Source organism: Lepisma saccharinum, chromosome 18, assembly GCF_977018435.1.
Source record: "Lepisma saccharinum chromosome 18, izLepSacc3.1, whole genome shotgun sequence".
NCBI classification, from domain to species: domain Eukaryota; kingdom Metazoa; phylum Arthropoda; class Insecta; order Zygentoma; family Lepismatidae; genus Lepisma; species Lepisma saccharinum.
The window spans coordinates 38,742,956-38,758,097 of NC_139246.1; the positions used below are offsets into that span (position 1 = coordinate 38,742,956).

At 40.7% G+C, this 15,142-nt stretch overlaps 1 protein-coding gene across 2 annotated transcripts in view; it reads left to right on the plus strand.

Moving 5' to 3' along the window:
- Positions 1 to 15,142, plus strand: part of LOC146002529 (G-protein coupled receptor Mth2-like) — a 119,598-nt gene that overhangs the window by 10,920 nt on the left and 93,536 nt on the right. Inside the window, exon 1 of one of the 2 annotated variants that reach the window (XM_083140442.1) lies at positions 10,873 to 11,871. The exons of the other annotated variant lie outside the window; for it this stretch is intronic. Coding sequence (XP_082996568.1) covers positions 10,908 to 11,871 — 964 coding nt within the window. The 5' untranslated portion in view covers positions 10,873 to 10,907. Of the gene's footprint in view, positions 1 to 10,872; positions 11,872 to 15,142 lie in introns of those variants that run through there. 2 annotated transcript variants of the gene reach the window in all.

The window sequence follows — 15,142 nt, forward strand, 5'->3', positions numbered from 1 at the left end:
TACTATCTTTATCACAATATACTTATCTAATGATTACAATTACCATTTTTTTAATGTTGATACAAAATACCAAGTATGACATCATATTATACATTGAACAATTTTAAAGAGTTGACCTTTGTATATAAACCTTGATGCCAATGCAAATGTACATAATTTCAATAAATTTAATTATAAATTTGAATGTATCATATCTTTCTTGTCTGAAAGAACACATATGATTTAAAATATTTGTTTTTCATTTTGTCAGTCAAAAATAACTGAAGGGCCAGGGGGAAAAACGATGAATGTCGATTTTTCGCCCATTTTGAGATCGCAGCGCCATCTGATAGTTCAGTAGCTGTACTATAAGAATGAGAACGGCCTTGGTTGGGAAACGATGAGAAGTGCCTGAAAAACGCATTATTATTTTGGCATATATTAACGTACTTATGGAAAGAAATACTTTGTTTTTCATTTCCTGGCAAATCGTCTCGAATGAACATTCATCGTTTTTCCCCCTGGCCCTTCAACTGTTATGAATATGAATTCAACATATTGCACAATTTGATAATTTTGTCATTATATACAAATTGGCTTTTTTAAACATCATATTTAATAAAATTAGTTTAAATAATAATTTCAGACATTTAATTGCATTATATGAATAAATTTTGAGTAATCATATGACTAAATTATTATAAATATTGCACAAATGTGGAACTTTGGACTTAGCCTAACCATTTTCAAATGTAGTTATGACAATGTATTATTTTTATTGTCATACTACGAAAATGACATTGACGATTTTTCAGATTGTGCAAGAATTTCGATTTCCTCCTTGCATATAATGAATGGATTGTGTGGGGAGAGAGTCTCGCTCCAGAGGTCTGTAGTCTGCAACATTGAGATTTTTTTTTTATTTATAACCATTGATGCAAATCTGTAGACTTGTTTAGTAGGAAGGAAGGAAACAACGCGAGCATTTAAATGCCTCACACTTGTTTCGTGACGGTTGTGAACTTATTAAAATCGGGAGTGTAAGGTCAAGAGAAAGAAGAAAATACAAGACAAAGTGCTTTTTATTCAAGAAAATATTCAATGGGTAAAATGTCCAAGGAAGTTATCGTGAAATTTTGCATAAATGTTTCACATGAGAAATACAACGATAATGTTTACTTTTTAGGTGCCTTCTTAAGTTTAAGGTCCACCTGTCTATATGTTACGCCCCTGATTTGACGTATTCATTCAAATTATAACGTTTAACTAGAATTTAAAACCAGATAAAAGCATAATATTTTAATTTTATTGCCCACACAAATTAGCCTTTTCTTTTTTTCTTACTTCTATTTATTTTATTTTTCTCGTCCACCCCGTGGGAAGCGAGGCCCCCGGCGGTCGCCCATTTCGCCCACCCCTTACTACGCCACTGTTTCTTAGTCCCCAGGTTACTGCATCACAATGCTACACTCCACACAAAACACCTCATTAGTAGCTTTCTTAGTTCTTTGTCCGAAGGTCCACAAACACACTTCTTCTTTCATTAAAGACTTATCTTGTCCCTTCTATTCTCATTTTCACTTCCAAAGTCCTCACTGTAGCTCATGTCAGTGCTTATGATCACGGAACGGATTCATATGTACTAAAAAAAGTGTAATATATGTAAATATATATTTAGTTATTTAAATGAAAATATGGAATTGAACATGTACTTACAATTGTCAAAAATGGCAATTTCCATTAAGCAAACCGCAGTAGTGCCATCAGACGTCGCATTGCGAGATCTCCGCGATTGACCAAACTTTATCCTGGCGTCGAGAAAATACTTTTAAACGCATTCGACGGTAGTTTAAATCGCTAGTAAAGGTATGCTTGTGAAGAGTTGTTATTGAAACTAATTGTTACTACTATAATCCCACACCATATTCCCTGAGAAACAAAGAAGAAAATAGAACAGCATAAGAAGAAAAATTGATATTGATTATTGGAAATACTATAGTTTATAGTGTAAAATATAGTGAATATTGGTTTATATTCAAATATAAGGTAAAAATTAGATATTGTTAGTAGTTTATTTCCTTTTGTGTTAATCTTATTTACTGTTCACTAATTAGCTAACTAAAGACTTGCGTAACTAAAGACTTGCGAGTGACTGGTCGGTCTGGTACTATAAACTAGGGATGGCAAAACGGATCCGGATCCAAAAGTTACGGATCCGAGAGTTTCGTATCTCAATCCCATTATAATACTTGTATTACCACACCTTAAAAGATATTATGATCTTAGATTACAAAGAAATTTTTCATTAGTTAGTCCTACAAGATTTTTTTCAAGTGTTCTTCCTGAAATACTTTGCTACGCATCGGCTAACACACTCGTGCACAAAAATAATCTTACTTGTTTAATATAAATGTCAGAGGTGATTTTGTAAATGCCATTGAAACGAATATGTATTCATTGGAATGTATTGAAAATGGAAACACACATAAATGTGAGAAATTCCATTCCAGGATGAAACCTTTAACACATATAACAAGATAAAAATGTTATACAAAAATTATGCAATTGTTCTACAGTTACAGTTTTACAATTTAAAATAAAACATTATAATATATGCAGTGTTATATAATTACAAAGTGTAAGACTAACAAGGGAGGTTATCTAAGTGTCCCCCTCCGATTTCCATGAAACTTGGCAGGTGTATAAAGGGACCCAAAGGATGAAATACGTGTTTTTTTGTTTCTTGGTTTGATTTAGTATTTTAAGTCCACTTTATGCACAGTAAAGCTAATCGGGACTGGACCTACAGTTTAAAGTGGGATCCGAACCACTATGTGCCTCCACCGGGTATCGAACCCGGGACCCCTTGATTACAAGGCAAAGACGCTACCACTGCGCCATCGGGGAGGCCCTGTTTTTTTGTTTCGGCTAAAAAACTGTTTTAGGGGGCAAACCCCCTCAAATGTCAATATGAGGACAAATTTAAGTGGGCATTTGACCCCTATGTCCCCCTCCGATTTTCATGAAACTTCGCAGGTGTATAGAGAGGCCCAAAGGAAGAAATACGTGTTTGTTTGTTTCAGCTAAAAAACTGGTTTAAGGGGCTAACCCCACCTCAAATGTCAAGATGAGGACAAATTGACGTGGGGATCATCTGACCTCTGTGTCGCCCTCCGATTTCCATGAAATTTGACAGGTGTATAGAGGGGCCCTATGCCCCCTGTTTCTTCCTATGACATATTTACGTGGTTTCGGGGTCAGATCCCCACTTCAATCTCTCCTCATCTTGACATTTGAGGGGGGGTTGCCCCCTAAAACAGTTTTTTAGCTGAAACACAAAATCACGTACTTCTTCCTTTGGGCCCCTCCATACACCTGCCAAATTTCATGGAAATCGCAGTGGCACACAGGAGTCAGATCACTGCGTCAATTTGTCTTCATCTTGACATTTAAGGATGGTTTTGCCCCCTAAAACAGTTTTTTTTAGCTGAAACACAAAGATACGTATTTCTTCCTTTGGGCCCCTCTATACACCTGCCAAGTTTCATGGAAATCGGAGGGGGAGACTTAGACCTCCCTTGTAAGTGTATTAATTAACTACAAATCGCGCACGCGCGCGCGCACACACACTATATACTATATATATATATATATATATATATATATATATATATATATATATGTATGTATGTATGTATGTATGTATGTATGTATGTATGTATGTATGTATGTATATGTATATTAGCAAGTAACAATATGTTATAAGCACATTCTTACTTTCCAAAGAAGCGCATGTGGGATGGCAAAACGGATCCGGATCCGAAAGTTCTGGATCCGAAAAAATTTGGGATCCGGATCTGGCCATCCCTACTATAAACCCAGAACTCGCAAGCCGAACCAGGTCAATATATTCAATGCAAACTGTAAAATGCCACCTCTAAATTAGAAAATAATGTAACCAAAATTAAAAACAAAAAGAGAGACGGTTGAACTTCCCGGTATTCTGGAGAAAAGTCTTTACCAATTCTTCGAAGGGATCGACAGCGTTCTTGTCCTCTAATTTAATTTCCCTCTGTCATTTCTTCTACTCTCCATTTCACTCATTGTTTCGTGTACAGATTATTTATGAGCAGGGAACGGATTTATATGTACTAAAATTGTGCTAAATATGTAAGTAAATATTTAGTTATTTTCACTAAAATATGGAGTTAAGTATGGACTTAAAATTGTAAAAAAATACCTTTTAAATAATATAAGTCCCTACGCAAGCTGCATAAATAAGATACAGTATACTTACGTAGACATTAATTGGAAAGCAACACAAAATGTGTTTTTATTTTTTGTTTCCAAATCAATTAATAACAAAATTTTGTTGTACGTGTTCGTAATTGAATTTCCTTCTGTTGTCTTTTAAAATAGATTTCTATTGACTAAAACTGCATTCAATATCGCACAAAGTAATAAGAGTAAATTATTTGCAAGAAATTCACCCAACATGTAGTTATTGTCGAATATGGAGGATATGTTGAGAAATGTTCTGAAATATGGAAATAATATGTAAAAGTGACAAAAATATGTAAATATGAGCCAAAACCTAATATATGTCAAAATATGGAAAATGAAAACTGCATTTTACGAGTCTACATGCCATGATGCACAAACGTAATGCAAAACATAACTGATTTCAGCTTCATACATAAATATGTACGTCTTTACGTATATATAAATCCGTTCCCTGTTTATGAGTCTCTTCTCTTTTCAATCTAACACCAATTCTTTCATTATCTCTATAAGTTGTATCCAATTCACTCTGTCTAATGCTTTCTCCAGTTCCGCAAGAAACTTTTATGAAACTTTTTATGAACTTTCTACTTGTTTAAAAACATGGGATTTCCCAGCTGAGGGTAAATTCACTCCCTTCTAAATATTTGGCGAAACCAGAATTCCCCTTTCGCCAAAATTTTACTTAGGTGGGAATCTGATATAATGTGCCTCTGGGACATTCAGCGAAACGGGTTTCGGCAAAACGGGAAGACACGAAAGTAATGGCTTGTAAGAATGTCTGCACTTTTACACTGAAACTGTCACTAGAAAGTTTCTTAGAATAGCAGATGCATCACAGTGAACCTTCACGATGAACCTTGAGAAAGCATTCTGTCACTACAGTATAACCTCCTTAATACGGACCCCAATAAGCCGGACATGCAAACGGCAAAAAATATTTTTAAAAAAGCAGAATATAGGTATCGCTTATGTACGTACTGGATTGTATGTACAATACTGCTTTCCATTTTATTGTACTGTATAGTGTATTTAGGCCTATGCCCTTTAAATACACCATACTAAACGTGTTTTGTTGCTATAAACGGAGCTTTAATGCACTTTCTACTGTTCTTCTGTGTTATCTCAGTTAATCCGGACTTTTGTTAAAACGGTCAACTTATCCCCACTCCCTATTAGTCCGGATTAACGAGGTTTTACTGTACCTCAAAACCAAGGTGTGAAATAAAGCAGTGTAGTTCACAATGGCTATTTCATGTTGACAGTCACATGTTCTGCATGTTACATAGTGTTGCCGACTACATATAGAAGAATTTCACAAACGATCTCACATTTTCCTCTTTTTCCAACAATATTACAAATTGTCATCTATTGTGAGAGGAGGGGGTTCTTAGTTGGTGCTTTAAGTCAACTTTATGCACAGTAAGGCTAATCTGGACTGGATCTACAGTTTAAAGTAGAATCCGAGACACTTTGTATCTCCACCGAGTATCGACCCCTTGATTACAACGCCAGGGATTTCTTAGTGGCGACAATTAAACTGTATATTCACATTTTCTGATTGATCACAGAGAATTAATTTCGAAAATAGGTCACATGAACAGTAGAATACAATTAAATTAATATAGTTTTTCTCCTTTATGAAAACATTTTGGGGAAAAATCAAATTTCGGGTTTGTATCAAAATTGGAGCCTGGTATATAAAACCTGTCTGCGTATTTGAATTGAGCTTTCAAGAACAACTGTAACTTTCCAGGAAAGGGAAACCTTGTAACGCAGTATAATCACCCTTTTTATTATAATACTCCTATTAACAGTATAATAATAAATCCAAGTCCTTATCGCCCTTTTCCGCCCTCGTAACAAACTATAAATTCAATCCATGATATACAGTTATCAATAACCCTCTTAACACAACAATGGAACTAGCCGCCCCCCGTGGTGGAGTGGTTAGCACATGGTGCTATGACGCCAGGGGGTTCTGGGTTTGAATCCCGGCCTGGGCATGGATGTTTGTGAGTGTCCATTAATCAATTCTCAATGAGACTCTTACAACCTAGATGTGTCCGTGACTGATCAAAAGAAAATATTTTTGTATAGAGGTGGAACCGAGACGAGACTTGCACGTATCGATTTGGAAACGCTGGTCTCGTTTTCGGCCTCGGAAGGAAAGTCTTGATGTCGTCCGAGAATTTAGTTAACTATAATATATGACAGCGTTTCTAACCTTTCAAAACTAAGATTAATAAAAAAAATATCGCCCACAGGAAGCTGTGGAACATATAAAAAAAGGTAAAGTGCTTCCCTGTGCATACCACCACGCCATGAAGGCGTATAGGGGGTGTGGGGGTAACGCCCCACACTTTCTTGATCCGGTCGTGAGTGGGGGTGATGTGATCAGCATCACGCCCCTGACCGCCTTTACCCCCCAGGGTTTCCCCCAGGTACCCATGTTATTCGACGCTGGGTGGGCGCCATCGTTAGAAAAGTTCTCGGATTTGAACATATTTAATTTTTAAATCAGTTCTTTACCTCGAATCTTAGAGATTATATAATATTAATAATATACAGGGGATGGACAAAAATATGGAAACACCTGCGAAGAAAAGTCGGAACGCTGTAGCTAATAAGTTGCAGGACCGCCTTTAGCTTCCAAATCGACCTGCTGTCTCCGAGGAATGGACAAATACAAGTCCTGGATGGTGGATAATGGGATCTTGCGCCATTCTTCATGCAAAACATGGTCACAGTCTTCCTGTGTCCTGTCTCTGTCACTCAGTGTACATTTTCATCCAAGCAAGTGTTTATCTGATGATGTCTTTCCGGACACACTATATGACATCACCACGTATTTTGCCTCTATATAGGAAGCAAATTACATGCGAACATCGTACCACGCACTGAATAGTTAGACTGGGCGGCCCCCCATGTTCCTAGAGCCATACAATTACGTTCCTAGTAGTGAGAGGAATATACCATATCCAGTAATTGTAAATTACAAGCAAAGGCATCTTTTCAATTTCATGTTTATTACAATCAAAGCATTAACAATAAATAGTAATTACTATTAACAAGAATTCTAACACCACTAAAGTTCATGGAAACAACCAGTAAATAACCTTGACTTCTTGGCACCTAAATTGAGTGTTCTCCCTCCTGTATATGTTGAAATAGGGCGATATTAATTATTTACATTAAGACACATAATATTATCAGCCATACAAAAACTATGGAAGTTTAATTTAAGAAAAAATAATAATAAACCCCCAGTTTAAGAAGGCTAATTTTAGCCCTAATGGCCGATAAGTAGACTAAAGCGGATTGTTTTATTGATTAATTCAAAGTTTAATTGAAATACTTAACTGCAGTAGAACTTTCTCCAGTGTGAGTGTGTAGATTCGCCACCCGAGACCAAGTGGTCGAGCGATTCTCCTGGCTCGGACACGAGACCTCGATATTACGTAGCGTGACGTCAGAGCATGTGATGTAGCGTTGCCAAGTCTATCGTACAGCTATGAAATAGGGTGGTGATAACTATTATGACATCATGATCTTGGATAGAGTCCCTCTCAATACGCCAAATAATATCGCTACTTTGGTAACAGAGGTCCCTGCAAGGCGGGCGCCAACAATTTACTCTCTTTGAAACACTCTCAGCTCGGACATGATTCAGGATCAACTGCACTGCACGCCATCTACAATGCAACTGTCGATTCCTATCAGTCCAACAGGGTCCTATCTCACAGCACAAAACAAAAGAATGTCGCACCTCGTCCGATTTCAAGTGGAAAAATTTCGTCGATAGCACCCATTCCGATGTCGTGGTGTTTCCATATTTTTGACCATCCCCTGTATGTATGCCGTGGCCGTTCGATCTAATCATCAGGTTTTTGGTCTCCGGTTACTGGACGCGCGCAGGTTCGATTCTCCTTGGAGTAAGCGCAACAACTTTTCTCCTGAGATTTCGGCCTGTGTATGGGAGCGGTGGCCACCCACCCTCGTGAGAAAATTGGGGAGCTAAGAATGAGTAGATTAAACCCGTCACGGCAACCAGCAACAACAGATTGGAGGTTCGTCGTGCTGACCACACATCACCCCGCAAATGGTTGAATGATCTCCCTCTGCTGAGGCATGTGGGGGTGAGGGTGGCAGTTCGTAGGTAGGCCTTGGCCCCCAAGGGCTGTTGCTCCGCGAGTTATTAATCATAATGTTAACTGCTCGCAACATTTCTACAAACCTTCCCTGGTCGCCTGGAGGGTCTTACCGGTCAAGGGTTAAGTACGAACCGCTGAAGATTTTGTTCGCTTCAATTCTCAATAACCTCCAAGCGCTGACGTTTTCGACATTGTCCTTAATAATGGGTAGAAGCTCGTTAATTTCAAGGTTTTTTCTTGTCTGTTTGTGGAGGGGAGGATAAGGATCGCCTCTTCCCCTCTTGCGTCGTCACCGAAATGGGAAGTCCAGAACTAAACTAGGAACATGTCTAAAAGTCCTTTTCTATAGCTCTGACGGCATTCTGAGAAACGTGCTTGCTTACACAAGGAGTTATCGTAGACTTATAACTTAAATCGTAAAGATATGTTGGCTCGTTAAGTTGTTGTGTCTCTAATGCTTCGGTCACAACTTGTAAACATTGGACAATTGTCGCCCGCTGAAGTAAGCGTCAAGCAGTGTGTGACTCATTTTTGCCTGTGCGTGCCTCATCATTGAATTTAAGCAGCAATACATCATGTTTTAATCACGGCCGCATCGTAGGTTGCGTTCTTTTAAAAGCAAGCTACCTGCCTCTCTCTCTTCCTCGCATTGCACTTCAGGCTAAAGATGCTCTGGCGACTGGCAGATGCGTAGGTTGAGTTGATCAAAAAAAGGAGGGAGAAGGCTTACAGTCTGCCAGGATTGTCGGCCAGCTGGCCGAGTGCGTTGAGTGGTCGACTTTTGATCTCGGCACTGACGTTCCTGGGTTCGAGTCCCGGCCATTGGTGTTCTTTCATCCATTTCAATCCAATCATCACTCATCCTCACCGTCGCCAAAAGTTCCAGAAAAAGCGGTGCTAATTTACAAATATACAATCAATACAGTTCGCAGGAGAACTGTGTAAATTACACATAATTATGAGAAGTTTCACAGTAGAAAATGAAGGTAACATGAATATGTGTGTGTGTGTGTGTGTGTGTAATGAATAAATACACATGTTTTTTACATGTGTCTAACTATAAGTTGACGCCACTGTAAGCATAGACGAGGGCAAGGGGGCATTTACCCCCAACATTTTGAGATTCATAAAAATTTACTCTTGTTAGCCTCCTGGAATCTGAGGAGCGAAGTAACGAATACTTTTTATGATTATGCACATATAACAGTTATTTATTAAATTGTCCTGAATGGTGGGCTTGAAAACTTTTTGACCCCCCACCCATCCTCAAATTAAAGTTCCAAGTTCTATTCTGACCTCCCCAAAGGTAAGCTACAAATTCTATCCCCCCCAACCCCCGGTTAGGTCTCAAGTTACGCCTAAGGACTGCAATCGAATGCTGGACTTTAGTTTTCCGGTAGCCTAGGCGTGTGAGCCAAACAAGCGCCGGAAGCTGATTCCAACGTGAATGGAGAACAGGAAAACGTGTCCACTTCCGTACACAAAACGACATGGTTCATTGATTTCTACTTATAGAGCAGATAAGAAGGGAATTAGTCACCCAAATGACACGTAGGTCCCGTGGCATTCCACTAACAAGTTTTGGCCGGAGGGAGATAATTAGCGAGGAATAAAACGTGGGATTTTCCTGCGTGACATTGGCTCCAGCGCGCGCACTGAGAAACCAAACTCCGCCGCAGTGGTGCCAACCCCAGCATAATAGTGCTAACCCTGGAACAATTTGAGCTTTCTCGGCACCTATATAGTCATCATCTGCAAATGCGGGTCCCTGGGAGACAGATAAATTGAACTGAAAGGAATATATTTTGAAAAAAATATATATATTTTTAAAAAAATCGGAGATATTTGTGCGGACATGTTTCAAACAAAAGGTAGCATGCCGACCCAGCGGCAAGTTTTTTTTTTCCAGCCACACCCTGGTCCACCCTCTTCTTTCCTTATTTAGCTCACGAGAAAGTTGGGGTCAGAACTCTCAAATAAAACAAGCGAGCGTTTCCTATCGTCGAATTTTCTCAAACTTTTTCAAGTGTTGTATTGAATCCATTTCATTGGTTAAACCATTGTAATTAATTTAATAAGGGGGTTCCCAATATTGTTTAACTAGCGTAAAACATCAATAACACGCGTTCATAACTTACAAAAAAATAGATGCACAAATTGGACTTAAAACCTACGTCATCCGAAAAATGATCATAATATATTAATAAATATATAATTAATAGCACATCGCACTAGGACAGCAGGGGCTTCGAGTTCGAATCCCAACCTGGGCTAGGATGTTTGTGAGTGTCCATTCATCAATTTCGTCATATCATCACTCATCCTCATCTTCGCAAATTAGCCAAAAGTTGCACAAGAAGCGATTAGTACTTTTCCTGATTTGAAAGTTGGCAACGCTGATTCGCCGCGGGCCTCAGTCAGCTGGGCAACCGCTCGCCGTAAGTCAGTCAAGGATACGTTCTCGGGAGAAAGGGGTCCGTTCCAGTCTCCATCATGGTGTCCGAATCCTTGCTGACGTTTGCGTGTATTGTGTCGTGCGTCGCAGGAATCAGCATTAACAAGTGTTGTCCGGAAGGGCAGCGTCTGCACAAAATCGTCCGGAAACCGAAATGCGTGGACGCCGACGTCCCCGAGAGTTCGTGGATGCCGGACCTGGAAGGCTTCGGGCGAGAACTGTTTCCAATCAACATAACGTACGGTCGCAGGCCCTGCGACCCTGAGGATGGAGAGCCGCTTTTCCACAGCGACGTCTTGAAGAAAGAGCAGTTCAGGATCTTCGACAACGGGACTCTGTTCGACGCCGACGACAACGTTTTCCCGCCGTCGTCGTTCTGCGTCGACAGGGTGCACCATAACTCCACGACGTACGTCGCGATCCTCTGTCCGTGCCAGACCGTGGGTTGCGTCCGCGTATGTTGCGCCGACGACACCAAAATCTTCGACTACAAGGCCAGAAAGTGCGTGAAAACCAACCGAAACATCGCCAGGGAGCTGCCGGTGTACACGGAGGATTTTCGTACCAAAAGCTCTAAGAAGCTCTTCTACCTTCACCAGATGCCGCGCTGCGACCCGAAGAAGCGATACGTCCTCAACTGGAGCGACGGGAATGCGTTCTCAGAGACTGGAAGCTTGAAAGCCACAGAATACCAGGACCCCATCCCCTCCAACGACTACTGCTGGGCTTCGACCAACGACACTCTGCAGCCATTGCTCATCATCTGCTTTCCCGCCGGCGCCGAAGAACTTCTGCACTACAAGCTCTACTCTGCTCTTTTCATCTTCGGCGCCGTGTTCCTCCTGGCCACTTTTCTCGTCCACGCGCTGCTTCCGGAGATGAGAAACCTCCACGGGAAGAACCTCATGGCACACACCGCGAGCCTCTTCGTTGCCTACATTGCCCTCGCCTCCAATCAGCTTGCAGGACCCAAGATGCCTGATGGCCTGTGCATCCTGTCCGGTAAGTACAATACTATTGCTGAATTTGCATGTGAACTCAAAACAGGAGCAGATCCACGGGGAGAGCGATAGCTCCCAACTGCTACTTTATTCAATATACTATTACGCTTAATATTTTTTTAAGACTCGCATGGTCTGTCTGATTTAAGCCCACGTTACGCTCATGATAGGCTAATCGGGACTGGACCTACAGTTTAAAGTGGGATCCGAAGCACTGTGCAATATGCCTCAGCCGGGTATCGATTCCGGAACCCCTGGATTACAAACCGATGACGTTATCACTACGCTATTGGGGAGGCCCTTCTACCCCTAAACCCTTTGAGAAAATAGGTTTTTGTTGTCTTTAGTTATTCACTATACTCCTCATATCTGATCGTTTCGTTTACCGTGCCAATGGGAGGAATTATGATAACGATACAATAACAACTAACTATTCCAGCCCCGTACACTATTTTTGCAAAAGATACTTTAATTTCCAAAGCATGGAAGTCAGTTTGATTTCTATTTAAAGTACTATGTTTTCTTTAATTTTAAGAAATCGCAAGTGTAGCTTAGATTGGTTGGTTGATTTGGTGTTTTAAGTCCACTTTATGCACAGTAAGGCTAATCGGGACTGGACCTACAGTTTAAACCTGGTGCCGACCTTCGTGGCGGGGTGGTTAGCACAGTGCGCTTCGACGCCATGGGATCTTGGGTTCGAGTCAGTAACTAGACATTGGTGTGACTGTCCCTTCATCATATCTTCACTCATCGTCACGATTAGCCAATAGTGGAAGAAAAGCTACTTAAAATAACATAATACAATCAAACTTGGTAATTTTCGTCGCTTTTCTATATCTAGGCTAATCGTGACGATGAAGGTGAATGACAGGACAAAAACAGCCATGCTTTGCTCAGGATTCAAACCTAGTCCCTTAGCGTCATAGCGCGCTCGATAACCTCTCGGTTAACGAGGCCACCAAAAGGATCCATGTAAAAAAATCCAATAGAACTTTTTTCAGTATGGTGTCCTGCTGTCTGTGTACTTTATCTTGCATTACCCCTAAATATTTTTAGCAGATCGGTGTAAATGAGAATCAAAGACAATGAAACGTCATTGCCTTAGCCAGAATTCGAACCTAGAATGCCTGGCCTCGCCAAAGTGGCTAGGTATGGAGAGAGCTGTAAAGGCATTCAAGAGGACATTTCACACCAAAGTGACCCATTTTAGATGCTTAAATCTATTAAACTATTGAAAGCACACCACACGAAGATTCTAAGTACATGTAATTCTTTAAATTTTGGAATATCGTAGCAGTTTTTCTATAGAAGGAGAAAATTCGATAAAAGCTGCCCTGGCTTCAGCCAAAGGTTCAGCCGAGCCTTAACTGTGAATAGCCGGAAATTGCAATATGCATGAAAGTAGTGTAGACGTTTTGATGGAGATAAAAGTAAATACCTTGTTTCAAGAAAGCTAAGGTCAAATACTAAAAATGCATCTTGAATATTTCCTGGAGCTTCCCTATGAATATGTAAACTTTGAACCGTCCTGCATATATCTGTATTGTACTGCGAAGAACTAGATTTCAGAGGAAAGCATAGTGCTGAAATGCTGGGTGTAATCTGTTGACCCCAACACTTACGCCCCAGGCAACGAAATCCGCACATTCCGTGCGTGGAAAGCGACATCTCTTGGCAGCACGCGTAGAGAAAGTCGCTGCTCCAATCCATTTTAGGTAATTCTCGTCCCGCAGGAAAGGGGACAGTCCAATATGCAAGGTGTAGAGGACACAAAGACCAACGCAGTGGTAGCGTCGTCGCCTTGTAATCAAGGGGTCTCTGGTTCGATACTCGGTGGAGGCACATAGTGGTTCGGTTCTCAATTTAATCGGTAGGTCCAGTCCCGATTAGCCTTACTGCGCATAAAGTGGACAGCAACTCAATCAAACAAAGACCAACAACTCTTCTTGGGGTGCGTCAAGTATCTGAGCGCTCAGCGGGCAATGTGATCGCTCAGCTACTTGACGGCCAAATAAGCGTTGCTCAGCGAGCGCTGCTTACTTGATCCCTGAGCGTACTTGAACCCTGCTCACCACATGTTTGAGCCACAGAATATAGCCTTTTTGCGTTTCGATCTCGTGAGTAGTAGCCTGTCTCGTCTCGTGGAAATGCTGTCTCGTCTCGAAAATATTCGTTTGTCTCGGGACACATGATCAATCTCGTCTCGTCTCTAATTTTTAAAAGCCTGTCCCGTCTCGTCCCGTGGGCAATACTACTCGTGAGGCAAAGGGAAGAAGAGGAAAACTGTATGAGGATGGCCAATAAGGAAATATTTATGATGAACGGCTTGCGATATAGTGTAAATACAGAGGATGTTCGAGTAACAGAAGGTAATATAACATTCCAGTTTTTTATTGTATTAAAATGAAAGTTTTGATTTATTCCAAATATATACCGTAGTTTTGAAAAGTTGTGTAAGGGTGTGAAAATAAAAATTTCGACAGTTTTGACCACATAAACTGTTTCCATAATTAACAGCTTTTCAAACACCGAAATCTTGTCCACTCGACGCAGCCACATACATCACAGTTTACTCAAAGGCACTGATGTTTTGATCAGTGAGCTCACAGCGTCATGTAACTGATCTGTCTGCTCAACGAGCGAAACTTTTGCTTAGCGAGCATCGCTCAGATACTTGACGCGCCCCTGGTAACGTTTAGCCCCTCAGGACTTCGATTCGACGCTGCGAGCAAGTGGCACAAATTCACGGTTGCTGTTGACATTTCTTTCCGATGGAAAACTACAAACTTTATAGTATGCACTGTACAAACAAGAGTCGTAAGTGTGACGTCTTCTGGACAAAACTATGAGGCTCTTCTCTAATGCAGAAGCATAAGATATGTCGTGTGTGTGTTTTATGTTATTTAGCGTCGCTTTTCTTAAACTTTTGGCTAATCGGGAAGATCAGAATGAACGATTCGACGCTCACTGTTACTTAGGAATCAGATCACGACGGCTCATTACTACACGAACGCGACCGACGTAGCCTCCTGCCTCGCACACACTACTTTTAACAACGTTGTGTTGTTTTAACGCAACTTTATGCTTATCGGGACTAGCCCTGCAGTCTGATTGATTGATTTAGTTTATTTTACTTCGCGTTTTGTGCCTCTTGGCTAATTTGCGAAGATGGGGATGAGTGATGAAATGATGAAATTGATGAATGGACATTCACAAACAACCAAGCCCGACCGGGATTCGAACCCGGGACCCTTGGCGTCGCAGCGCGATGT